The 26,964-nt window shown below is 40.1% G+C and overlaps 1 protein-coding gene and 1 pseudogene across 4 annotated transcripts in view; both read right to left on the bottom strand.

The window, feature by feature from the left end:
* The window catches only part of Golm2 (golgi membrane protein 2), a 69,199-nt gene that overhangs the window by 38,131 nt on the left and 4,104 nt on the right, over positions 1-26,964 (bottom strand). For all 4 annotated transcript variants that reach the window (XR_015683193.1, XM_087653327.1, XM_087653328.1 and 1 more), the window contains 2 exon segments: positions 2,853-2,907; positions 313-415 (listed from right to left, as the gene is read on the bottom strand). Coding sequence is in view for 3 of the 4 variants with exons in the window: in XM_087653327.1 (XP_087509453.1) it covers positions 313-415; positions 2,853-2,907 (158 nt within the window). In the remaining variant the exon portion in view is untranslated.
* Positions 14,743-16,864, bottom strand: Phb2-ps2 (prohibitin 2, pseudogene 2; annotated as a pseudogene).

Genomic DNA, 26,964 nt, shown 5'->3' with positions numbered 1-26,964 from the left:
ACAGGCTACAGAGATGTTTTCGTCTTCTGGAAGTCCTCAGAAAGAAAGTCCTGTTTTAGTCCTTACTGTATCCCATTCAAACCTGCTGTCATAAGATTCTTCTGTTTGACAACCTAGATCACGTAAGAGATGTTTTCACAGTGTTAAACATATTAAAATAAAAGATTGTAAATGTACAAGAACCTTTGAAAGATAAAATAAGATGTAGAAAATAAAAGAGGAAGAGCAGAGGAGAGATGGGAAGAACTGCACTGTGTACGAAAGCTGGCAAACACTGAGGAGACTCACAGGCTGCTGCATGTCCCACCTTACCTCTCGTACTCTAACCGCTTTACAAGGTATGTGTTATTCTTTCTGTAGTCTTGAAGCTGATCTTCTTGTCGAAGAAACTCCTGACGAAGCTCAGCCAGTTGTTCTAGCCAGACAAGGTAAGGAGCGAAAGAAGAATCAAATTTACTTACTGCAACCCTTTCTATTGAGATCTATAGAACGGTCTTCTAATTATGTACATTTTCAATTTTTCTAGTCAGATTCTCAGGAAGTCAGATAACATGTGTGGTCAGAGGTCAACCTTGGGTATAGCTCCTTAGGAGGCCTCCACCTTGGTTGTTATTGTTATTTTTGTGTGCCTGAGTATTTATCTGTGCCGCACATGTATAGGAAGCCTTGGAGGTCAGAAGAGGTGTTAGGTCTCCTGCATCTGGAGTTAGACTCGGCTATAACACATCATGTGTGTCCTAGAACCAAACCTGGGTCCTTGACAAGAGCACTAAATACTCTCAACTGCCATGCCATCTCTCCAGCCTTTCCTCTCGAGGTTTTGTGACAAGGTCTTTCATTGAGATCTGGGCTCACCGAGCAGGCTAGGCTGGCTGGTCAACAAGTCCCTTTTTCATTGTTCAGATTATGGGTCATGTAAGGATCACTGAGAAGACTCCAGTTCTGAAAAATCAAACTTGTTCTGCCAAGTCTAGGACCCAATATTCACATAAACTGTAGAAACATGCTTTTATTGCTTATCTATCAAAATCTCTCCAAACAGTTTTAGCTACTATTTAACGCTCTCAATTTCTAAAATTATCCATACTGCTTCATCATTGGAGCACCAGAAATTTCAAAGATCATGTATTTTCCAACTTTGCCATATTTTTTTTTATATTATTTCTTTGTTTCAGTTTTGAAGTCTATATTTCTGCTTTACTAACCATGTTCCTTGGCAGGCCCACATTAACAGAACACTTGAGTATTTAGGTAAGATTTGAATATATGTTCTTAGATGCATCTTGCAATCTTTTCCTCTCTGTCTCTCTGTTCTTTCTCCTTCCTTCCTTCCTTCCTTCCTTCCTTCCTTCCTTCCTTTTCATGGAGACAGGGTTCTCTCCATGTAACTCTGCTGGCCTAGAACTCAGAGATCTACCTGCTTCTGCCCTGAGTGCTGGACTGTAAGGCCTGCACCAGGACGCCTGATTACACTACCTTCTTTTTTCTTTCTTGTTTTGTTTTTTGAGGTAGAATTTCTCTGTATAGTCCTAGCTGTCCTGGCTCTTTAGACTAAAAGTGTGGGCTACCACTGCCCAGCTACATTGTATTTTCTTAATATGAGCTCAAAGATAATGTTCAATGAAGCTGCTACTGGCTGCTATTATAAGAGTCACTGTAAGTCTGAGGGTAGCCTTGGCTACACAGGAAGACCTTAACTAAAAGTCCTATGGAATAGTGCCACTCACATTCAGGGTACGTTTTAGCTCCTCCATTACATTTCTCTGGAAACACCCTTACAGAAGTGGCCAGAGTTGTTTTCCCCAGGTGATTATGAATCCAGTGAAGTGGACAACGAAGATTAAACCACTACATGCCCCAATTCTGAAAGGCAAGCTGACAGAGGACGTGATGTAATTAATCTAAGTGAGGCGCTTACTCTCTTTGCCTATTCTTTTCTATAAACCACATGGCAGGTGGTCCTGAATGATAGGAGCAGGCTGAGCAAGCCATGGAAAGCAAGCAAACTGATGGCCTTTTCTTCAGTTTCTGCCTTGACATCCCTGGATAGCAGACTAGAACCTACAACAGGTAATAAACCCTCTCCTCCCCAGGCTGCTTTTGGTCATGGTGTTTTATCACAGAAATAGAAAACTAATTAATGTATTTTTTAAAGTTAGAGCTTTAAATTTATTTATTACTTATTTCTCTACATTCCAGGTTTCTTTCTATCTCAAGAGAACCTCACCAAAGCATCCTCAGATCTGAATGGGTAATATTAGCAGATCAGACACAATGCAGAATAAGAACCCCCACCTTTTTCTTTTCCCTAGAAATGTAATGGCCACATAAGCTACAGTTCAATTTTCTTTGAGAATTTTTTTAATGTGCTTATGTGGTTGTACACATGCATACATAAGCATGTGGAGTCCAGAGATCTACTTGCTTCTGCCTCCTCAGTGGTGGGATTAAAGGCATGTGCCACCACCACCTGGCTCTGTCATCTACTACTTAATGCTTGAAGATTTCAGACATGAAGTAGTCTTTACCTTTATAATTAAAAGTTTCGGGGCTGGGGATTTAGCTCAGTGGTAGAGCGCTTACCTAGGAAGCGCAAGGCCCTGGGTTCGGTCCCCAGCTCCGAAAAAAAGAACCAAAAAAAAAAAAAAAAAGTTTCTTGGAGGCTGGAGAGATGACTCAGTGGTTAAGAGCATCAACTGTTCTTCCGGAGGTCCTGAGTTCAATTCCCAGCAACCATATGGTAGCTCATAACCATCTGCAATGATATTTGGTGTCCCTTTCTGGCCTGCAAGCCTATACGCAGGCGGAAGACTGCATACATAATAAATAAATCTAAAAGAAAAGTTTCTTACCCTTTAAATGATGTATGTCTGCCATCTGATATGATATGTTGTTTTGTAGCTTAACCTAAAAAAGAAATTGTTTTCATTTTAGTAATATAGTTTTTTCTTTTCTTAACACAATACCCTATGTAGCTCCACCTATTCTTGAATTCTATGTTATTTTGTGGTTGCTGTTGTTTGCTTGGTTTGGGTTTTTCTTTTTTGAGGCAAGGTCTTTTTATGTCGCCCTAGAAAATCAGGAACTGCTATGTAGAGCAGGCTGGCCTTAAACTCATGGGTATCATCATATATCCTCTGTTTCCAGTGCTGGAACTAAAGGTATCTGCCGCCAGCACCACCTCCCTGTTCTTCTCTGTAAAGTCAAGGATGACCTTAAACCTCTGATTTTCATGCCTCCACCTCCAGTGCTTACATGTGTGTGCTATGTCACTCACCAAGAATATGTCATTTCATTCATTTTTACTCATATTCACTTTGAACTTGATCACAAATGTAAACAAAAACTATTTATACCCCACCTCTACTTCAAAAACATTTAGGTAAATTCTGATTCCATAATGTTTATTTTTAAATTCATGGGAATATTTACCTGATATAACAATTTTCAATGTTTTAAAGTTTGAATTGAACATCATTTATTGACTTCCCTACCCCAAATCATACCGAAGACCTATCACTAACTCAATATTAGAAGAAGATCAACTCTTTGAAACATTTACTATCAAATCAAAAGTGACTCCTGCTTGTCAGGCTTTTCCAGGATGACACAGCATCTCTGTGTTCAGGTTTATGCTCAAGATTCAAAGCCATGGTCACTGTCCCTTAGAAGTCAGTACACGTGAATGCTAAGAACATAGGTGAACAAAACCACTCATAGTAAAAGTAAAAACATTTACTTGAACAACAAAAAGTTCGTTATATTTTAAAATCTTTCATTTTTCCCTTTATATTCTTATTTTTCATGAAAGTGTTCTTGCTGTAGACAAGCTTTGCCTAATTATAAAACATAAGTAAAATATCACTACGACTGGGTATTCTTGCCCAAAAGGAGGCCAGATTCACAATGATCCAAAGCAACCATGTAAGAGGCAAACGATAAATACCAACTTCTGAAATGAAGTTTAGAATATTGTATAGATATCTCATGTAACTTTCACATAATTTCTCCCAGTGTGTATAAATATTAGTACAATTTCAAAATTAGGGCACTAACATAACAACTATGCATAGTTCCATGTCATTTAATCATATGTGCGGGTCTGTAAAACCACAATAACAGACAAGACACAGAAGGCATTCCATCACTGCAAAGACTGCTCTCTCTTTTTTAAAAGATTTATTTATTTATTTCATGTATGTGAGTACATAGTTCCTCTCTTCAGACATACCAGAAGAAGGCATTGGATCCCATTACAGATGGTTGTGAGCCACCATGTGGTTGCTGGGATTTGAACTCAGGACCTCTGGAAGAGCAGTCAGTGCTTTTAAACACTGAGCCATCTCTCCAGCCCACAAAGACTTCTCTTATACTATACTTTATTTTGTTTTATAATGTGTGTGTGTGTGTGTGTGTGTATATTGGTGTGTGTGTGTGTGTGTGTGTGTGTGTGTACATAATGTGCACAGAGGTCAGACGACAATTGCAGGAAAAGAATTTTTTTCTTCTACCACATGAATCCAGGAGATCAAACTCAGGTCCATCAGATTTACAGCCATCCTGCCAGACCTAACACTATCTTATAGAGTCAAGACTCATTTCCTTGCTCCTATATCTAGTGCCAACATACGGGCAAGAATATGAAACTACAGAGAAAACATAAGAACAGTGTCAAGGAATCAGTAGACAAGATAATACATAAAGAGTATAACTCCTATGATAATTCAGAGATTTTATGGAAAGGATTCTGTCTGAAATAGGAATTTAATGTTGAATAAAACTTGAAGCAAGTAGAAAAGAGCCCTTTGGAAAGAGAAAATAACCAAGAAAGTGTATAAAGTCAATAGGCCTGAGATGTGTAAGAACACTCAAACAGACTATCTGGTTATAGTATATTCTTATACTATAAGAATAGTAGAAAAAGGAGCTAGGGCAGAAAGGCTACGAAGGTCCTTTCAAATCAAGCAGTGTCCATCTTTACCCTAAGTCCCTATGGCTTGATTATTAAGGTGGAAGTTCAACCAAAGAGTAGATGAAAGCAGGATTGTTCCAAGAGCAGGAGTCTAGCAGTCTCACTGAAGTCTTGTAGACTTTGAAGAAGGAAGTTTAAAGAAGGCTGATGCATAGTTATGAAAAGAAATGGAACACTTCTAGTACACAGCAAAAATATAACATTGGTATACTCTGAGAACACTGCACAGGCAAGTAAAAGAAGACACTCACCAAAAAGGCAAAACAATTCCGATCGCACCCATATGAAATGCACAGAAAAGGCCAGCCCATAAGGACAGAGGGACAGCGGCTACCATCTGGGGAGGGACAGTAACAAGGAGTCTCTAAGGAGAAACCCAGACAGAGTCCATGCTCTACATCTGAACAGTATCTCTAGCCATAAGAGTGAGTCTCAATGTGCACAGGATTTCTTTTTGAGCCCTGAAAATGTTTTAGAATTAGACAGTGGTAACAGTTATGGCACTATAAATTTACTTAAAAAGTGAACTATATACTTTAGAAGGGTTAATTTTATATCAATTACATCTACTTTTTTTGCATCCCCATTTTATAATGCAAAATAAAAAGGACCATAGAATGCTGAATGTACTCTGGACAGCATGCAAGAAAATACAGATGGGACAGTGAACACTGTGTGCTCGAGAGCCTCGTTATTCAAAAGAGACACTGAAGAAAGCAGGCAATTAGGAGGCTTCTGGAGATGACAATAATGTCTAACATGACTCCTATGGAAAGAGTAACTGTCACCCATGTGGAAGTAGGGGAGACAAAGAGGAAAGACACACAAGGATGCACCAAAACTAAGAAGTAAGAATCACTCAACATCCTAGGATCTGCAATCAGTCCCAAGGGGCTGGAAAATAATGAGTTAAGGGGAAATATTAAGATATATCTCTTTAAAAACAATCAAGGTCTATAGCACACGAGTCTTACCAAAGATGATGGGCACTTTCCATGGAATTTTAAAAGGACTTTTAAGCAAGATTATGATATCCAATTTGCAATTTTGAAGTAAATTTGGGCAGACCAGAGAGGACAAGATTAAATAGAATAAAATCAGATCATTTTATAGGTTAGGCCTGTTTGTATAGGGACAACAAGCTGAGGATTACTGGTTATACTTTATTGGTTGAGGAAAAATTTCCAAGGAATATTCTGATATTGAGCTCCATAAACTCAACTTCCAATGTATCTAAATAGTTGTGCAGGAAATTAACTATAATGCTTGTGTGATAGCTGTGGCCACAGTGACAGAAATTATACAGCCTCCAAAGCCTCAAGATCTTACTGTCTGGCTTTTTATTAAAAAAAAGGTCCGATTATTCCTAAACTAACAGGCTAAGAATAGAAAGGCAGATCCTTGAGGTAGCTAAGTGGTTAAAGGTGCTTGCCACCAAGTCTGATTCTCAGAACCCACATGGTAGGAGAGAAATGACTCCTGAGGTTGTCTTCTGAGCTCCATATAGATACAGTGGCATGAGCGTGCTCCCAACACCCAGTAAATAAATGTAAACGAGATGCACACAAATGATGGGGGCAGGGAGAGGGAAACAGGCACACAGGCAAGCCAGCCAAAGAAGAGTCTGTAGTGTAGTAAGATATGAGAAGCTAGCTGAAAATCACTGGAGCTTGAATTACAGGCAGTTATCAGCAGCCCAACATGGGTGCTGGGACCTGAACTGGGGTCCTGTGGATGAGAATAAGGTGCAATTAACCACTGAGCCCTCTGCTCAGCCCCTAATTTTGGTTCTTGCTACTACTAGTGACTAATTAGAAATTAATTAGTAATTAATTTGGGTTCATCACATTTCCATACTCACTGTTAAATAGGCAATGCTCTAAAAAGTTCTAAAATTACTTAGCTTTTTTTCTAAATATCTTCTAGACAGGATACAGTATAAAACCTCAAAAGTATTACTTACCACTTATCTCACAAAGGGATCCTCATTCTCTGGGTTCTGTGTGGCTTCTCCCCCTCCCTACTTACTAGCTTTTGCAGTGAACTTGTTTGTTTCTAGCACTAGAAATTAAATCCAGGGCCACAAGTTACTGAAGTGCTCTACCACTAAGCTATATCCCAGTCCTACTTTCAGGCTTTTTACTTAAAATAGGCAAGATATAGTTACTTAAAAGTATACAAAAAGATAACAAATAAGTTCTCTTTCAAGTTTCTTTGTAGGTGAGTGGTGTTGAAAGATGGACGGTCACAAACCATCTCTTGCCCAATTACATTTACAATCAGACACTGTGGTGGTTTGAATAAGAATGACCCACATATTTGAATGTGTAGTCACCAGGGAGTAGAAATGCTTGAAAGAAAGAATTAGAAGGATTATGAGGTGTAGCCTCCTGGAGGAAGTGTGTCACTGGGGGTGGGCTTTGAGGTTTCAAATGCCAAGCCCAGAGTTCCTCTTTCTACCTACAGATTATGATGTAGCTCTCTGCTACTGATCCAGCACCTGCCTGCATGCTGCCATGCTCCCTGACATGATGATAATGAACTAAACCTCTGAAATTGTAAGCCAGCCCCAATTAGATGTTTTGTAACAGTTGCCTTAGTCATGGTGTCTCTTGCCAGTAACAGAACAGTGACTAAGAGTTACCAATCCAGATTTCAAAAATTTGAAATGGTGGCTGGGAATATTGGCTTTCAGTTATATACTCCTAGCTACTGGACAGACAACAGAAAGACTGCTTGAGCCCAGGAGTTCAAGGCTAATGTGGAAAATATAATAAGACACTATGTATAAAGAAAGAAAAAACCTTCTACAATGTTGGAAACAACTTGCTTGGCCTCAGATTCTACTAGTAATCTTATAAGCAGTCCTTAAAAACAAAACTTTTTTTTGGAAAAGTTTTATCTGGTCTGTTTCAAATGCTAATGCCACTTAAGATTTTTTTTCAACTCTCAATGTTTATCAGAGTCGATCATTTAAAATAAGAATTATATGTCAGCTAGTGGACTGTGACATAAAAGAAACTGTCTTATTTATTCCTATCCCCGAGTACTCAACATCTGAATGTATGTATGTGTGTTTGTAGAACCCTGAATGTATGCAAGCTAGACTTGTCTGCTCCATGCTCTTAGTATTTTGTACTCTTCCCTACTTGAATTATCTTCATTCATGCTTGTACATATTTTTAATTAGCGTTCAAGAATTTTGGGGTGTGGGGGAGGGAAGGTTGGGTCTAGTATCTTATCTGGCTTCAAACTAGACAGTGTAGGTGAGAATGCCCTTGAAACTTTTTTGTTGTTGGTTTTTGAGGGTTTGTATTTGTTTTTCAAGTTAGGGTTTCTCTCTGTAGACCAGGCTGACCTCAGATTCACAGGGATCTGCCTGCCTCTGCCTCCCAAGGGTTTGGATTAAAGGCGTGAACAACCACCAGCCAGCTAACTTTGAAACTATTAATCATCCTGCTTCCACCTCCCAAGAGCTGGGATTGCAGGCTGTGCCCTACACCCAGCTTATGCAGTGCTCGGATTGAACCTGAAACCTACAAGCTAGGTTGACACTATACTAAGCTACACTACTCACCCCTCACAGACTTCTGAACTTCCTCACATAAATCCCATTAATGCTTTCATTGTCTTAGAGTTTATTTCTTCTCTACTTTTCTGTAATACTGATCCCTAGGATTTGGGTCTCTCTAAAAACTAGGCCAATTCACTGTACTCTCTGGCCTCTGCCCTGTCAATGTCTTTTTTTCAGTGATTACTTTTCTCACTGCTGTGATAAAACACCAATCTAAGGGAACCTATAGTTATACAGCCCTGAGTGCACAGGATCTCTTCTCATCTTGGATGCTAAACAAAATGGGGCCAAGTAGTACTCTCACTGGAGAAGCAAACTACAAGGACCAAGGATTCATGCTGAGTGTTGTCTTGTCACCTGGCTTTATGTGTTTGGACATGGCAGTGGGACTGTGTGGAGGGAGGGAGTCGTTCTGAGGCTGACCCCTTCCTGTCTTCCTCTTTGAAATATTTCTACAGATGCACCCCCAGACACCTTTCCTTCAGTCAGGCTTTTTCCTCAAGTTTCCAGGCCTCCCAAAATAACACCAGCACCTGGGTACTATGGCTCTGAGTACAGGAGCCTTTTCCAAAGACAATTCATGTCCAAACAGTAACACTGTTCTTCCTATGACCTTTTCAGGAAGAATTATCTCCTTCTATTTCCCAGCATACTTCTTATTCATCTCTAAGTACTTCACATACTCCCTCTAATTTTTCATCCTCTAGTACCTAAAACTTTGCCTCTATTGTCCTACCAGCCCTTTCTGAAATTGTTCCAATGCTTTCCCCAGCCTCTGGGGCTTGTCTCGATTAATTCTGGCAGCTGTTACTGGCTCAGTGGCTCGGCTTTCCTTTTCATCTGGTGTGTGTGGGGGGGAAACCTGAAAATGGCTCAGCTGTGTCTGCTTCCCTTTCATTATGGCTTGTTCTTGAGCAACTAGCAAAGCTAAGACCAATTACTACAGAGGTTACATATACTTAGCTTTTAATAAAATACTGCCATTTCTTTCTCCTATGTCTCCAACACCAAAAGATGACAGTCTTGGTGTCTGCCTCCCATCCTCACTACAAACAATTCTATCTTCTTTAATATATTTAGTAGTTAATATATTTAATATATTTAGTAGGTAGGGGTGTGTGTGTGTGTGTGTGTATGTGTGTGTGTGTGTGTGTGTGTGTGTGTTTGACTGTTTTATTTTTTAATCTAGCGGTGAGGTAATTCAGTGAGTTAAGGAACTTGTCACCAAGTCTAACAACCTGATTTGATTCCCCAGAACCCTCATGGTAAATAGAAGGAGAGAACCAATTACAAGTTATCCTCTGACCCCTAATATGTTCTATGGCCCAGATATGCACATACAAAAAATAAATGTAATAAAAATGCATTTTCAAAGCTGAGAAGCAAAGGCAGGAGAATCAAAAGTTCAAACCAGCTTACACTATAAATAAAGCAAGTTCCAGACTTCAAAATTCACAAAGAAACCAATTACAAAAAGTCCATACCCTTTCCCCCTCACCACCCACCATGATTCAGCAGCCAAGGGATGGTGCAGGAACTCAAGAGATTCTGAAAAACAGGCACAGCAATTACTCATTTGTACTGTTGCTGGCTAGAAAGCATGCCTGCTGTAAGAAGCCAGAGCACCATTAACAATGGTACTGATAATCAACTTCAAAAAGTTAAGATTTATTTAGGCTTTCCTTTCAAAGATTTCAGTTCACAGCCACCTGGTCCCTTTGACCTTTGGGCCTGTAGCAAGACAGTACAACATGACAGGAGACACACAGCTAAGGCCTGATCATCTCTTTGCTGGAAAGCAAAAGGGAGGACTCAACTTGGCTAGGATATGAAGATCACCCTTGAGGGCATGCCCCCACTGACTTCACTTGCTTTCACCAGGCCTTACCACTATTCCCATCACCTGTGGACTGGGAACAACGCCTTCTATACATGGACCCTGCAAAATGTTCAAACTCTAAAGTGAGCTGGAGAGATTGATTGCTCAGCAGTCAAGGGCACTGGCTGCTTTTCCAGAGGACCTTTTTCAGTTCCTAGTTCCCACATGGCAGCTCACAACTGTCTGTAACTGTAAGTTATAAAGAATCTCATGGCCTCTTCTGGCATCCAAGGACAATACATACTCACATGGTACACATATATACATTCAGTCAAAACTCATACACATAAGAGCCAAGCTATAGCATAATGAATGCATATTAAATACTTGTTTTACACCAGATCCTGTGATAAATCCTCTTGATATATAATATACTATATATATATATATCATTTAATGCTTATAACCACCCTACAAAGTAGGCACAGTGATTGTTACAGTTTGTATATGCTCAGGAATGGCACTATTAGGAGGTGTGGCCCTGTTGTAGTAGGTGTGTCACTGTGGGCGTTGGCTTTAAGACTCTCATGCTGGCTGCCTGGAAGTCAGTATTCTGCTAGCAGCCTTCAGATGAAGACGTAGAACTCTCAAGCTCTTCCTGCACCATGCCTGCCCGGATGCTGCCGTGTTCTCTCCTTGATGATGATGGACTGGACATCTGAACCTGTAAGCTAGCCCCAATTAAATGTTGTCCTTATAAGAGTTGTTTTGAGGGTTGGGGATTTAGCTCAGTGGTAGAGCGTTTGCCTAGCAAGCGCAAAGCCCTGGGTTCGGTCCCCAGCTCCGAAAAAAAGAAAAAGAAAAAAAAAAAAGAGTTGCTTCGATCATGGTGTCTGTTCTCAGCAGTAAAAGCCTAACTAAGACAGTGACATTCTTCATTTCACAGTTGAGAACCTTATTTCCTAAGTCACAGGCACAAATTTTAGATACTCTTCCAAGAAATACCAATCCAAAGATGTGCCTGTGACCACTGCACATGTATTAAATCTGATAGAAATTAAACTTGACCTTTCACATCTTACATGGCACATACCCCTGTAAATATGTAATCTGTCTCTCTTGAAGTAGTAGGAGATATCATGCCTTATTACATGGGGAGTGGGGTGTATAAGTCAGAGTCTTGTTAGGTAGCTCTGGATAGCCTGGAACTCACCAAGATTGCTGGACTTCAATCTTGCCCCTGCTTCCTGAGTGCTTGGTTTGAAAGTATGCAGCATGCTTGTTTTGTTACATACTTTAAAAAATAATTTTATTGTAGTATTTATTTGTATGTTTGCATGTTTATGTCCATGTGTGATAGTCAGAGGAAAACTTGAAGGAGTTGCTTCTTTCCTTCACTATATGGGTTCCAGAGATTGAACTCGGGTCACTGGGCTTGTCATCAAGTGCATTTACCTGCTGGGCCATCTCATTGGCCCTATTAGTTACATATTTTAAATGAGCAAAGTCTTTGGTCATGGTTGGCTACGATGAACCACAAATTTTTTTCACTTACTCATTAATTGTGTTTTAAAATTGTATTGTATTGTGGGTACACATTCATTATTCATTCAATCAATGATTTATTTCTAAGTGTACTATATTTTAGGACTGGAGATAAAGAGTATTTTGTTGCTCCATTAAATCACTGAAATCATTCATTCCATTAACTAGTCACAAGGAAATACTGGGCACTCAGTAGGTGAAAGATACTGCAAAGATTAGAGATATAGAAATATACAAGAAACAGAGGGAGTTCTAATTAAATGATACAAATTCAAGAGTCATGGACATGCATAATCAAAGTTTTGTGAGCAAATATGGCTACTTAGGAAAAGAATAAACGAGGATTCAAACTAAACGTTATGAGCAGTACTAAACAGTGGTAAACAGAGGGAAGCCAGCAAAGTAGAGTAAGAAACAGGAAAGCCTGGGGTCCTGGGAGCCAAGAGCATAGAGAGTTGGAGGAAAGACGCTGAGACATGGGGAGTGGGCATGAAATGAATATGTAGGCATGAGAAAAACAATTCTCTTCAAGAACATCTGATTGCAGAGGGGAAGAGTCAAGTATTTTCCAAATGCTAGGGGACAGACTTATAGAGAGATTTATTAAAGGTAGAGTTAGAGTCAAAGAACAAGTAGGAAGACTGACAAAAGGGGTTGGGGATTTAGCTCAGTGGTAGAGCGCTTGCCTAGCAAGCGCAAGGCCCTGGGTTCGGTCCCCAGCTCCGAAAAATAGGAGAAAAAAAAAAAAAAAAAAAAAAAAAAAAGACTGACAAAGAGAAGGACCTTCCTTTAACTAACGAGTAAACCGTGCAGATGTCAAACGGCCTGCAGATTTGGTAGAACAAGTTTTACCATACATTTCTGAGATAGCGTCTTTCTGTGTAGCTCTGGTTGTTTTGAAACTCCCTCTGTAGTTCGGGCTAGCCTCGAACTCAGAAATGTGCCTGCCTCTACCTCCCAAGTGCTGGGATTTAAGGCATGTACCACCACCTCCTGTCTTACCATATAATCGTTAAACAGGCAGGTGACAACCTCGAGAAAGGAGAAAAGGAATTAAAATGGGGGAAAAGGTAAGAAAAGAGGATGAGTTAGGTGGAATGGAAAAGAGATGTGAAAAGTATCCTAAAGTGCATACTGTTCATCAGTTTACTGACCAAAAATTTCTACAAGTAGGTTATATGACTTTCCCCAACTATGCTTGAAATAGGCCCATAAAATAGAGTACGGCCAAGTGTAGTGTTACACAGGAATAATTCCAGCATTTCAGAGGCAGAGGCAGAGGAGCAGGAGGCAGGGGGCAGGGGGAACAGGGAGCAGAGGGGCAGGGGAGCAGAGGGGAATAGGGGAAGGGGAGAAGGGGAGCAGAGGGAAAGAGGGCAAGGGGCAGAGGACAAGGGAGGCAGAGGGACAGGGGTTGGAGGCAGGACCTTTGACTGTTCTTTCATATTTTCATACAATTTCCCCAAAATTTGTGAAACATGTCACTGGAATTTTGATGGGATTATGTTGTATGTGTAGGTCACATTTAATAATATAGCCATTTTACAGTATAATTTTTTTTTTTTACATTTTTTTTTCCTGGAGCTGAGGACCGAACCCAGGGCCTTGTGCTTGCTAGGCAAGCGCTCTACCACTGAGCTAAATCCCCAACCCCTACAGTATAAATTTTGCCAAACCATGAGCATGGGAGACATTTCTACATTTTAATGTCTTCTTCAGTATCTTCCACCTTTTTAAAGTTTATTGTGAAAGTCTTTCATATCTTTGGTTAGGCTTATTTTTGGGTTTTGTTGTTGCTTGTTTTTAAGCTGTGAATGTTTTTTCCTTCCCCTTCTTTCTTTCCCAGCAAGCTCATTGTGAGTAGACAGGAAAGCAACTAACCTTTGTGTGTTGGTTTGGTGTCCATCTATACTACTAAAATCACTTATGAGCAACGGTTCTCAACCTGTGCGTGTGACCCCTTTAGAGGTCGAATGACCCTTTGACAGGCACATATCAGACATCCTGCATATCAGATGTTGATGTTACAATTCATTACAGTGGCAAGCACAGTTATGAAATAGAAACAAAAATAATTTTATGGTTGGGGGTCACCACGACATGAGGAACTGTATGTTAAACTTTGCCAAAGGCCTTTTCTTGGCTATTGAGATGATCTGATCATGTGATGTGGTATGCATGTGTGGTGAATGAGGGTCACAGGCTGATGTCAGGTATTCTACTGAGTTTCGTTGTACTTGTTGAGACAGGGTTTTTCACTCTTCTGCCATCTCTCACAAAACCTGGACTTAACCCTTTCAATTAAGAGTGGTTGACTGAGGAGCCTCTGAGATCCAACTGTTTTCCCCCCTTTCCCTCCCAGCCCCTAGCATTGAGGTTACAGACTGGCTGCCATGCCTTTCATATAGATAATGAAAATCTCAACTCAGACCCTCATGCTTTGTTTGTTTGTTTGTTTGTTTGTTTAAATAATAAAAATTTTATTGGGAATTCCTGGCATGGTAGTTATCTCCCCCGACTCTGGGAGAAGGACAATGCTGTAGGAAATCCCTGAGAAGTCACATTGTCCCCCATCCCCTCTTCCCAGCCAATACAGAAAGGAGAAAAACCCTCTGAAAGGGTTGGTCTTCAGTCTTCCTTAATCCAAAAGGGCAGATACAGAAGAATCCATGTGTGCTTGACCCCCTAGCTGGCTCTTCCAAACTGGAGAAGTGCACCAACATCTCTGGTGGTAGGGTTCTTGATGTCCACACTCATTTCTTACCCTTTTTTTTTCCTCTTTTTTTTTTTTTTTTTTTTTTTGGGAAGCTGGGGACCGAACCCAGGGCCTTGCACTTGCTAGGCAAACACTCTACCACTGAGCTAAATCCCCAACCCCCATTTCTTACCCTTAATGAGGCTGTCACTTCCCCCAAGTAAAGCTTTCATCCTGTAGATTCAGCACAAGGTTGTCAGCTGTGAGATTCGGTGATGTGGTGATCGTCTTAGAGATTTCTGAGCCTACAAGATCTTTAGAAGCTTGATATAGCCAGGATTCTTGCTCAGTGCTTCTCCAAGCATCTTGGCAGCCTTAGCCTTCCCCTCAGCCTGCACAATCTTCTGTCACTGCTCCTGCTTCACTTTCTCCACCAGAAACTGGGCCCACTGGGCTTCCCGCTGGGCTACTTGTTTGGCTTCTACAGCAGCTGTGTGTTCTCTGTGATAGCTACATCATCCAGGATGAGGCTGAAGTCATTGGCACACTCTGTCAGCTCTCTTTGGATCAACAGGGACACCTGAGCCCGCGGGGTAATCAACTGTGAGGCATCTAACTTGGCCATCACACTTGAGCACCTCATTGACAAGGGACAGCAGCACTTGCTCCTCATAGTCTAGCCCTAGGCGCTGGTACATGCTGGGGAGCTCCTGGGCATTGGGTCAAGCCAGCACACACAGGGTGATGTTCACCATCTGCAGGTCTTTGGAGCCTGTGGAGGAGAAGATTTTTCAAGGTCTGACCCAGATGTCATAGATGATGGGGTACTGGGGCGAGGAGATCCTGAAGTGGAGGTCTTTGGCAGGACTGTGTCCTTTGGCACGGCACCAATATGATTAAAGAAGATGGCTCTATAACCACCTTCCATGGAGAACAGGGATTCACGGAAGCTGTAGGCCACAGCCCCAGCCTTAGCAGCAGCTTCAGCACCACACTCAAAGCCTGGCGTCCGGCTAAGTCCTTCAAGTTCTGGGCCTGGTCTGCTCTTCCTTAAGGTGGCGGCACCAGCAGTCAGGAGGGAGTGCCCACCAGTTTCTACCCCACTCCAGTTTACAGACCTTGTCTTGCACACAAGGATTGGGGGCCTTAGAGCTTGTGGGCCAGATCCTCATGCTTAAGCAGCAAGGACTCTGCCACTGAGTCATCTCTCCAGTCTGGTTTTTCTCTTTATGAATATGTATGTGCTATATTATATTTATTGATTTGAACCATCTCTGGATGAAATCCTGGAATGAAACCTTGATTATAGTGTGTGGTCTTTATACTGTGTTACTGAATTTGGTTTGCAAGTATTTTACTGGTAATTTTTGTTTTTATGTCCATCATGGAAATTGGTCTAACATTTTCTATTTCCTTACCTGATTTTAGTATCAAGGTAATATGAGACCCACAGAATAGTTTTGATAGTATTCTTCTTCTTTTTGTTTATATGACAGGAGCACTGGGGTGAGCTACTTTAAAAGTCTAATTATTATTCAGCAGTGATCTGTCCATCCTGAGCTTTTCTTTGTTGGAACTCTGCTTGTGATAGGTCTGTTCACATGGGTTACATCTTCCGGATTTAAGTAGGTCATATGTGTCTAGTAATTTATAACTATATCTTCATTTTCGGTTTTCTTTAAATATAAAATTTCAAGGTGTTCTTTAATAATCTTGTAGATTTTGTAATGTATGTAATTTAGTTCTTCACTATCTATTGATTACTTTTACTATGTTTTTCTCTTGATCTGGCTTATTTTTCCAAAGAACTTTTTGTTTTGCTAGGTTTTTTGTTGTTTGTTTGTTTTATGGTGAAAAACATATACTTAGAATTAGCCAGCTGGGCTCAGTTTAGATGATCCTAATCTTATTGGCAACATCCAGAGTGTCATAATCAGAAGCCCACTGAACATAAGCCTTCTCCTCTCTGTCAGGCCACATCAGTGTCACAGAGTTTCTTCGTGGCCTGTTTGATGTGGTGCTTGTTAACCCTTGACATCCTCAATGAACACAGTGTGGTATTGTCCTCTGTCATCTGATGATGCCACAGTGGTCAAGCTTGTTTTGCCAGGGTGCACTCTTTTGAGGGTATTTGTACTGCCCAGAGCCGCAGGAAGGTGGGTGCCATCTTTGTTCCGTGGCCATGATGTCTTTCAGCACCGCTGTCTTAGGCTCAGGGATCGGGGAGCAGAGAGCTTCCTTCTTCACTTTCTGCACCATCTTGGTGAAAAGCTTGTTTTGCTAGTTTTTTTTGTTTGTTTGATTGGGTTTTTTTGTTATTATTCTTAATCTCCATTTCATTAGTTTCTGCCCTGATCTTTATCATTTCATCTACTGTTTTGTGACTTGGTTTGCTCTTTCTTTCTCTTCTCTTAAGACTGTGAGGTGTATCATTAGTAATTTGAAATTTCTCTGATATTTCATTGTCAACAATTACAGATACAAGCTTTCCTCTCAGACCCGCCTTAGATGTAATCTGGTAAATTGTTTTTACTTTCATTTGATTCTAGAAAAGTAACTTGACCTGATTTCTTCAATAATAAAATAATACTGTTTCCTCTTTAATATTTTATACTTTCTATGGTATTGCTTGCTAGGAGTTCTAGTTTTAATCAAGTATGATCTAATAAAATAAAAGAAATTATTCTGATTTTTTTAATTGTTAAGACTTGCTTTATGACCTAAAATATGATCTATCCTAGAGAAAGTTCCATGTGCTGCTAACGGGATTGTGTACCTCATTCTCACTGAAGAAATATCCTGTAAATGTCTGTCAAATCCATTCAGTCTATGGTACACATCAGCTCTTAAGTTTCTTGACTTTTAATCTTGACTTTTAATCATCAGTATATACCCTATCTATGGATGAAAGCGAGACTCTAAAGTTATCTGTTATTTTTATCAGGACTTATATATACTTTCGTGTCTATTAGTTTTGTTTTATAAAATTGAGAGCCCAATGTTTGGTGCATAAATATTAACATTTACAATCTTCTTTTAACAACTGCTTAATTAATTAACTTTAGCTTGTAGAGCCACACAAGCCACTCTATACCTGTGGAGGTCAGAGGACGACTTGTAGGAGTTAGTTTTCTCTATCTGTAATGTGAGTCCCAGGCATCAAACCCCGATCAGGAGACTGGTAGCAAGCACCTTTAGCTGGACTCTCTTGCCTGTCTAATTATTCTACCTGTTAGTTCTGTTAGTGTGTACGGTTTTCTTCATCTTTTCTGGCTAATTTTGGCTTGAAGTCTATTTTATCAGCAGAATAGCTACACCAGCTAATTTTTAATATGCATTTGCTGGGCAATATTAAATCCTTTTACTTTCAGGCCATGTTTGTCTTTGGTACCAATATTTTAATAGTATTCCATCTTCCAATCTATGAATAGGAGGTATTTTTCTCTTTTTTGGTATTCTTCAATTTCCTTCCTCAGTGTTTTTAATTTTCAATATAGGAGCTTCTCATCCCTTTGTAAAATTCCAAGTGTTTATTTTGTTTTTTGTTAATGATATGCTCTAACAACCACTGCCTGTGACAGCAGCATTAACTGATTGTGTGTCCTGGTTTATAACCTGAAGCTTTAGCATTTGTTAGCTCTACCCTTTGTTTGGTTGGTTTTGGGGTTTTGGGGGGGTGTTTTGAGACAGGGTCTTACTGCATACCTGTGGCTGGCCTGGAGCTCATTAAATACACCAGGCCAGTGTCAAACATCCACTTGCCTCCACCTCCCAAGTGCTGGGATTAAAGGCAAATGGAGGCACACGCAACCAATCTTCAACTCTTTAATAGCTCTGAGTTAATTATACTACAAAGAAGTACATTTTGGATTATCTTCTAATTACTTCAATCCTTCACTCCAAATTTATAGTTAATGATCTTCATGTGGCTTATCGCTTTCGAGAGTATCAACTATGAGCTGGAAATGGCAGTGTAAACCTTTAATCCCAGCACTCAGGAGGCAGACGAATCTCTGAGTTTGAGGCCAGACTGTTCTACAGAGTGAGTTCCAAGATAGCAGAGTTACATAGAGAGACCCTGTCTGTCTCAACAAAACAGAGTATTAACTATGGGTCAATGAGGTGGTTAGGAGCATAAGCAGTTCTCCTCCAGCCTGACAATCTAAGTATGATCCCAGAAAACCACATAGTGGAAGGAGAGAACTACCTCCCACAAGTAGTTCTACATGTAGCACACTCGGGTTTCTACTGCTGCTGTGAGGAGACACCAGTGACCAGGGCAACTCTTATAGAGGAAAGCATTTAACTGGGGCTGACTTACAGTTACAGAGGTTTAGTCCATTATCATCATGGTGGGACCTCTGGAAGAACAGTCAGTGCTCTTAACCAATGAGCCATCTCTCCAACCCATGCTGTTTAAATCTTAAGAGCCTTAATAATTTTTTAATCAATTGTCAATTAATTGTTTGAGATGAGAATTACTATAAATAAAATTTTTTATTTTTTAGATTATGCTTTGTGTACTTTGAGGTCATAATCTATAAGATTTTAAATTATGATTTTTTTGTGAGCTAGTGAGTCTAGATTCCTATTTTAATAATATCCATTTTCTTTTGGTAATTAAAAAAAAGCAGAGACAACTAAAGAACAAATAGATAAAACTGAACCTCATCAACATTCAAAACTTCAAAGAACACTAGTGACAGACTGAAAACATAACCCACAAAATAGAGGAACAATTCTGATTGATCTTGACACCTAGAATACATAAAGAATGACAGTTCAGTAACAACAATGGCAAATATAAAAATGAACAAAGGGAGCCTCTCTAGCCACCGTGCTTTGCCCACCACAATACCCTAGTCTCCCCGGAACCAGGAGCTGAGGTAAAGCCTCTCTTCACTTAAGGAGAAGGAGAACAAGGACAGCAACAAAGTGGGAGGGGGCTGAAGAGGTGGTTAAGAGCTTTGGCTATTCTTCCAAAGGATCTGGATTCAATTATCAGCACCTACATGGTGACTTGTAACCTTCTGGAACTCCAGTTGTAAGGGACGTTACGAGCCTATTCTGATCTTTGAAGGCTTTGCACATATGTGGTACATAGACATACAAGAAAACAAAACAGTAATACACACTTTTCCCCTCCCAGTGAGGGCTTCTCTGTATAGTGTAACAGGACCTCAGATCTTAGTAGACCCTAAGACCCTTCACAACTGACTCCATGGTGGAGGTATCATTCAGGTTATAAAGCTCAGCATATACACAGCACCACCTAAACACAGGCCTAATCCATCAAAGACCTAGTTACGGAAAAGTCTCTAAATATACTAGCCTTTCTTTTGGGTTTCTGTAGTTCTGCTTCTGGCTAACTGTTCTTGTTAACTGACATATATCAACCCAGGACATGACTTTTGTACTTAAAAGCCCACTCTAAGATAGGCTCAGGCTACACTGGGATCCCAACCACCCAGTTTAGTCTCTGGCCCACTAATAAGACTTTCTATTGGCTTAAATGTGTCAGAGCAGTATTCTCTGGTGACCCAATAACAGTAGCCCTGGATGCCCTGGAACTCATTTTGTAGACCAGGCTAGCCTGGTCTCAGAGATCTGCCTGCCTCTGCCTCTAGAGTGCTGAGACACATTTAAACATCATAAAGCATCTTAATCAATGTAAGACTTTATTTCTTCATATCAGTTTACAAAACAAGTCCTTGAGGCAATAGAAATAGCTCAGTGGTTAAGAGCACTATTTATTCTTGTAGAGGACCCGAGTTTGGTTCCCAGCACCCAACATGGTAGCTCACAACCATTGGTAACTCCAACTCCAGGGGATCCAACACTCTCTTTTTACCTCTGCAGGCACCAGGCACAAGCACAGCGCGCATATATATATATATATATATATATATATATATATATATATATATATATATATGCAGGCAAAATATTCATGCACATAAAAATAAATCTAAAAGAAAAAGTAGTTAAAACTATTTCTGACAGCAATATATAAAATGACCAAAAATGTTTTCATTATACTCCATGAAGTTAATCCCTTTCTTCTCTTCATTAAATATTAAATTGAAACAAAGATAAACTTGGGGTTTTAAAATAAAAACCAGCCATGGGAACACTTACCTAAGGTCCCAGCTACATGGGAGGCTAAGACAGACGGACTGCTTGAACAAGATTTTAAAACAGGCCTGGGCATCATAGCAAGACTCCATCTCAAAATTAACTAATACAGGAGAGTGTGTAGGAGAAAAACATGAAGGAAACAAAACAATATTCTGATCATATCTTCCAGAGATTGTATTCAGATAAGTGGGTAATCTGTGTTGGGTGGCCCAGCACATATTTACACATGCTTTCATTCTAGAACCAGAGCAAACTATAATCAGTCACCAAATATTTACTGAGTCCACACATAATTTATAGTGCCAAATTTGTGTTTACAACAGTCAGGTTTTTAGTTTTCTATTTTATTTTGATATACCACTCATACAAACTTACAGGGCACAATGTGATGTTTTGATACACATATACAGTGTACATTGGTCAAAGCAGAGTAATTAATGTATCACCTCAAGTGCTTTTCATTTCTTGCTGGAAAAACACTTAAAATCTTTACCATTATCTTAGAGCATACAATGCATTACTATTACCTGCAGTCAGTCAACAGTGCAAGAGAACATTAGAATTTTTTCATCCTGTTATCTAACATGGCACCTGTTGCTCAACCTCTCCCAGTTGCCTTCTCCCTACCAGATTGGCATTGGTTTTGTTTTTTGCAGTGCTAAGGACCAAACTCAGGGCTTCTGCTGGGGATACGGCTCAGTAGTAGCATGCTTGCCTACATGTGCAAGGACCTGGGTTGGACCCCTTACAACTTCAACTGAAACGCACGCACGCGCACGCGCACGCGCGCACACACACACACACACACACACACACACACTACACAAACATTCTGCTAGACATCCTCCCCATGCAAACTCAAGAGTATATATTTGGGAAAAAAGAAAAATGTAGTCCAAACCAGGAATAGTGCACATCTGCAATGTAACAGAACCAGATGAAGACAACAGAGACTTCTACTAGACCTCCAAAGAACAGCTACATTCCTCAAATTATTCCTTAAAGAAGAAAAGAAAGTAATATTGTTAAATTATTTTAATAAAGTCAGCATTACTTTGATAACCACAAAGATCCAACAGAAAAAGAAAATTATAGATTAATCTCTCTGATGAACATAAATGCAAAAACGCTCAACAAAGTATTTTTAAGAGCACTGACTGTTCTTCCAGAGGAACCAGGTTTGATCCCTAGCACCCAAATGGCAGCTCGCAACCATCTGGAACTCCAGACCCAGGAGATGCAACACTGCCTTCCGGGCCCATTGGATAGCAGACATATGTGATATGCAGACATGTGTGCAGCAAAACACTCAAACATATAAATGAAAAGAACAACAAATTAAAAAATAAATACTAAAACTTTTTAAAAGTTTCTTTTCAAGCTAAAGTGGGGGAGGGGGGACACATCAAAAAGAGATCTAGCCAGGTAAACGGAAACAGAAAAACATCATATTGAGTTAAGTAACCCAGACCCAGAAATACAACAGTTCCAAGTTCTCTCTCATCTGAGGCTCCTAGCTCCAAATATTGAGACATGAGTACATATCTTGGAGTAGCTAAAGAAACCAAAAAAGTAAAAAGGGAACCAATGTGGGGGGTGTTGGAGGGAGCTCAAGAGAGGAAGTATAGCAGAGTATAAATGATCTGAAGGAGGAGGGCTCTAATTAGGGGGGGAGAGATAAGGACAGAAAGGATATCTGAAAAAGTCATAAGAAATCATTTATTAACTGTCTACCTAAAAATACTCTGGCACACATAAGTAGGTGTATAAATATACATATAGTTTAATGAAATTGTCCTATCTGTTTTTACAATGTTCCATCCAAGAGCCAAAGACCATTTAACAAAAACTCCAAATCCAGGTACAAGAAGCACTGTCTCAAGTTGTTGACCAAGGTTGTCCAAGAGACTCCAAAAGGTTCTAGGCTCTTGTTATTGCCCATGGCTACACCCCAAGAGGTGGAAGGTAAGTCCCTATTGCTCCAGGCACAGGGCCCAGAGGCTCCTGAGCTAGAATGGACCTGAAAATTCCTTCCTGAGTACTAGCTTTCACGGCACCAAGAAGGCACGATGTTAAGCTTCCAAAGGAGGGAAGAAACCAACAATCCCATGAACCACATCAACCACCAGAACCCTATGAAGTTCACAGTAGTGGTACACATACCTTGCCAGTAACCAAGAATTCGCTAATTGGACTAATGACCTATTCAATGAGAGGGAAATCGTGTCTGGTAATGGAAATCTAGTCAACTACCCAAGACTAGTGAAGTTGTAGACCTTGAAGGAGAACTTAAAATCACTACTTTACTAAACCATCATAATCCCTAACTATACTCTAAGTATTTGTCCTTATAACCACAGATTAAGGGGAGTATTCATCCTTCCTAAGGACCATACAAAGAAAAAAAAAGAAACTGCACAGCCAATCAAAATGTGGTGCTGTGGAGCTCAGTCCCAAGGGACACATCTAACATGATTCCTCCACCTAAGGCTAAGACACCATTGCAGAAGAGAGACCAAAAAGATTTTAAGAGCTAGAGGAACAAGAGTTTGCTGTGAGACTGTGGCTCCTAGAAATGTCAAAACCTACACCCATTTCCAAAAGTGACATTCGTAATAATAGGGATTAAATCTTTAATAGAATTTGTAAAAGAGGTATATGAGAGATACACAAATGAACTTTAAAAAAAAATATGAGTTCACTGTCATTGCCTTCCAACACACCAGAAGAGGGCATCACATCCCATTGCAGATGGTTGTGAGCTGCCAGGTGGTTGCTGGGAATTGAACTCAGGACCTCCGGAAGAGCAGTTAGTAATCTTAACTACTGAGCCATCTCTCCAGCCCCACAAATGAACTCTTAACATATAATCAACAGCAAGCACCATCAGAAACACCACCAGAAATTTAAAGCAGCCTGTCCACAGGGAACTTCCAATGTTGAGAAGAGGTTAACACATTGGAAGCTATTACCTAAACAAATAAGCTAGTGTAGCTCAAGTAATAAGGAAAATTACACCTACAAAAGGAAAAGCATAATCTAGATAAGAAGTCCTAGGAACTACAGAGTGAATACAGATGGATCAGAAGGTGGATTAAAGAGGGGAAGACAAAAAAGCAAGAGGATGAGTCAAGGAAGAAGAAAGACACACAATCAATTATATAACATAGAAAGGTAAATGGAGACAGAACTCAGCAGAACCACCAGTCTGGAACACTCTAGATCAGGAGCTAATGGAAGACACAGGTGGTTGGGGATACAACACAGAAGTTTAAAGGATTAAACACCATTCTGACTTCATGAAGTGATTGATAGAGCCACTCTGAAGGCAAGGTTGAAGGATGCTCAAGCTTGTTTATAAGGGAGAACGGCTTAAAGGTAAAGCCCAAACTCCTAACCTGTTTTTATTAATGGTTACATGCCATGTACAGGACTAATAAGTAGGATAGGAAGCTCAGAGTGAAGGTACCAATTTTTCATGATTTTGAGTTACATGAAGTAGCAATTAAATCACAGTTATAAAGTAGCCAGATTTTGGCAGGTGAGTCAGAGGAAAAGCACAAGTAATAGAAGCATTTAGAATGATGGAAGGCTGGGTCTTAAAGTACTGAAAAACCGCCAGGCTCCAGAGAGTCAGGGAAGACAATTATGGAGGAACCAACTAAAGTTAATTGAAAATGGACCAGGAAATGGGGAAGGAAAGAAAAAGTCAAACAGTAGGCTGGAGCTCGAACCGGATCTTGGGCAGGAATACAAATAGAGCTCCATCCTGGAGAGAAGGCAGTCAGTCACAAGGAGCAGAAAAGGAATAATAGCTACAATGCTATTTAAGATTTTCTTTTTAAGATTCATTTATTTTATATATAAAAAGTTTTGTCTGCATATATGCCTGTGTGCCATGTATGTGTCTCATGCCTGTGGAAGCCAGGCTTTAGATCCTGTGGAACAGGAGTTACAGATCGCTGTGGGCACCACATGGGTTCTGGGAATCAAACTCATGTCCTCTAGAAAAGCAGCCAGTGCTTTTAATCAACGAACCATCTCTCTAGCTCTGTTTTAAGAATTTTAATGAATTTGTTCATTTAAACTTCCAGAGAGTAAGAAAGATTATCATCCTCCTTTTACAGATGAGGACAACTGAAGCACAGAGAAGTAATTTGTCTGATTTATACTGACGCCAAGTAGCATAGCAAAGGTGCAACGTGGTGTGGCAAAGGGCACCCGACTGCCCAGACCTAAGTGAGGAGCTGTTGTGTTCCAAGGCTTTTATTCACACACACAAAGAGTGTGTGTGTGTGTGTGTGTGTGTGTGTGTGTGTGTGTGAAATACCTATATGCTGTGGTGTACACATAGTGAAGATAACTTCTGAAGGAAAAATATATTTCCCATTCTCCTTTCTTTATTCAAATAAAGCTATTTGTTGTGCGAAAGATATAATAAAAGCATCCACACTTTACAGTTTTCAGAAACGTCAGAAATCCACAGAATATGACATTTAGTGTTATCTGTTCATTTGTGGTTGAGACATATCTGCTCCCAGCAGCTCCCCTTTCTTGGATTCAAAGAAGACATTGAGCAGTGATGGTGCTGCTCCAGTTGTGGCAATATAGCTGCTATGCAAGAACTGCCTCAGCTCATCTACAGACCTGTACTGCTCATGAGAGGACACTAGTGACAGGATAGGACAGCTTGGTTCTACAGACACAGAATATGCTAGTCCTTAATTTTCCTGTTTCAAAGGTTTGTCAGATGATCCTGGGCCAGAAGGTTGAAGACTGATGCTCCAACTTCCTGACATACTGGGGCTGTATAGGTAGGCAGCTGTCGCTACAGTTTGTCTCAGTTCTGGAAGCTGTGTTAGGCTTCCTATATCCTCAGATAATATTAGTCATTCTCGGGTTTCTGACGGGACTGAAACTAGTTATGGTCTCATAGCCAACCTAGGCTGTTTAGAAAGACGGTATAGATTTGAGAGGATGGTTTTCAGATAGTGTACAAGCTAAACCAGACTGTAACAGATATGGAATTATAAGCCTTTTAAAAGTTAGGATAGATAACAGAAAATTGTATTTAATTGACAAAAACGATAGACTGGATGTTAGGTGTATCTTATACTTGGTAAATTACAAAATGGTAATAGCTATACTCAGTTTATATTTGAAAGAAAAGGGGTTTGTTGTTATTGAACAGAAAGGGTGATATGTAGTAGGATCTTCCCCTAACAAACAAACATTACAAGAGACCAATCACTGGCTGAGTACACAGGACTTCTGGGTCAGAGAGAGGAAGAGGGAAGGCAGGAGAAGGAGACTTCTTTTTGGATGGTGGGAGCAAGGAGGGTAGCCAGAATGTAGGAAACAGAGGCTGTTGATTTAAGTGGCGATCCACCACTTGAGGATTTATAGCATGGATTAGTTTACAAAATTAGGATGTTAGGTTCTGTGAGCAGTGATTGTGTTACCTGTTGATTCTAAACTAAGATTGTGTGATGTTTTTCTTCACCAGCAACTCAACTGAGTTCCAGAGACAGGTACAGCAGAGTGTGACCACAGCCAGCAATGGGAATTTAGTGAGACAGGAGGAAAGAGCCCTGGTTAAAAGGAAAGAATGTGAAGATAGATAGATAGATAGATAGATAGATAGATAGATAGATAGATAGATAGATAGATAGATAGATAGATAGATATAGATATATGTGTATGTGTGTATATATATATGTATATCACACAATGGCTATTTATTTATAATTTTTTTACATACTTTATATATTCTTTTTAATATATTCTCAGTCAGGATTAAGGCAGTTAAGAGAAAAGTCATTTATTGCTCAGCTTCAAACATCAAAATTGAATGTTTTTTCTTTTTTCAAGATAGGGTTCCATTATGTAACCCAGGTTGACCTTGAACTCATGACACTCTGGCCTCCATCTCCCCATGCTGTGAGTACAAGCCTATGCCACAACACCTAGCTTCAAAAGATGGACCTTTGCATCTGTGTATTTATACAGAAGAATAGCTTTGAGGAACATATTGTCTACACTCAAACAGCTCCTTCCCCTAATCAAGGGCTTGAGCTGGACCATTTGCTGCAGTGCATGGGACACAGTAACAGAGTGAGGGCACACACATGAATACCAGCACTTGGAACCAGTCTTGGGACACAGTGAGACTCTTGTCTACTACAGAAAGAAAAAGAAAAGTACAGTGTATGTAACAAACA

This window comes from Rattus norvegicus, chromosome 3, assembly GCF_021556685.1.
Source record: "Rattus norvegicus strain SHRSP/BbbUtx chromosome 3, alternate assembly SHRSP_T2T, whole genome shotgun sequence".
Classification (NCBI taxonomy): domain Eukaryota; kingdom Metazoa; phylum Chordata; class Mammalia; order Rodentia; family Muridae; genus Rattus; species Rattus norvegicus.
Note: the sequence above shows the minus strand (reverse complement) of the source record. Positions and strands in the feature narration are given on the sequence as shown.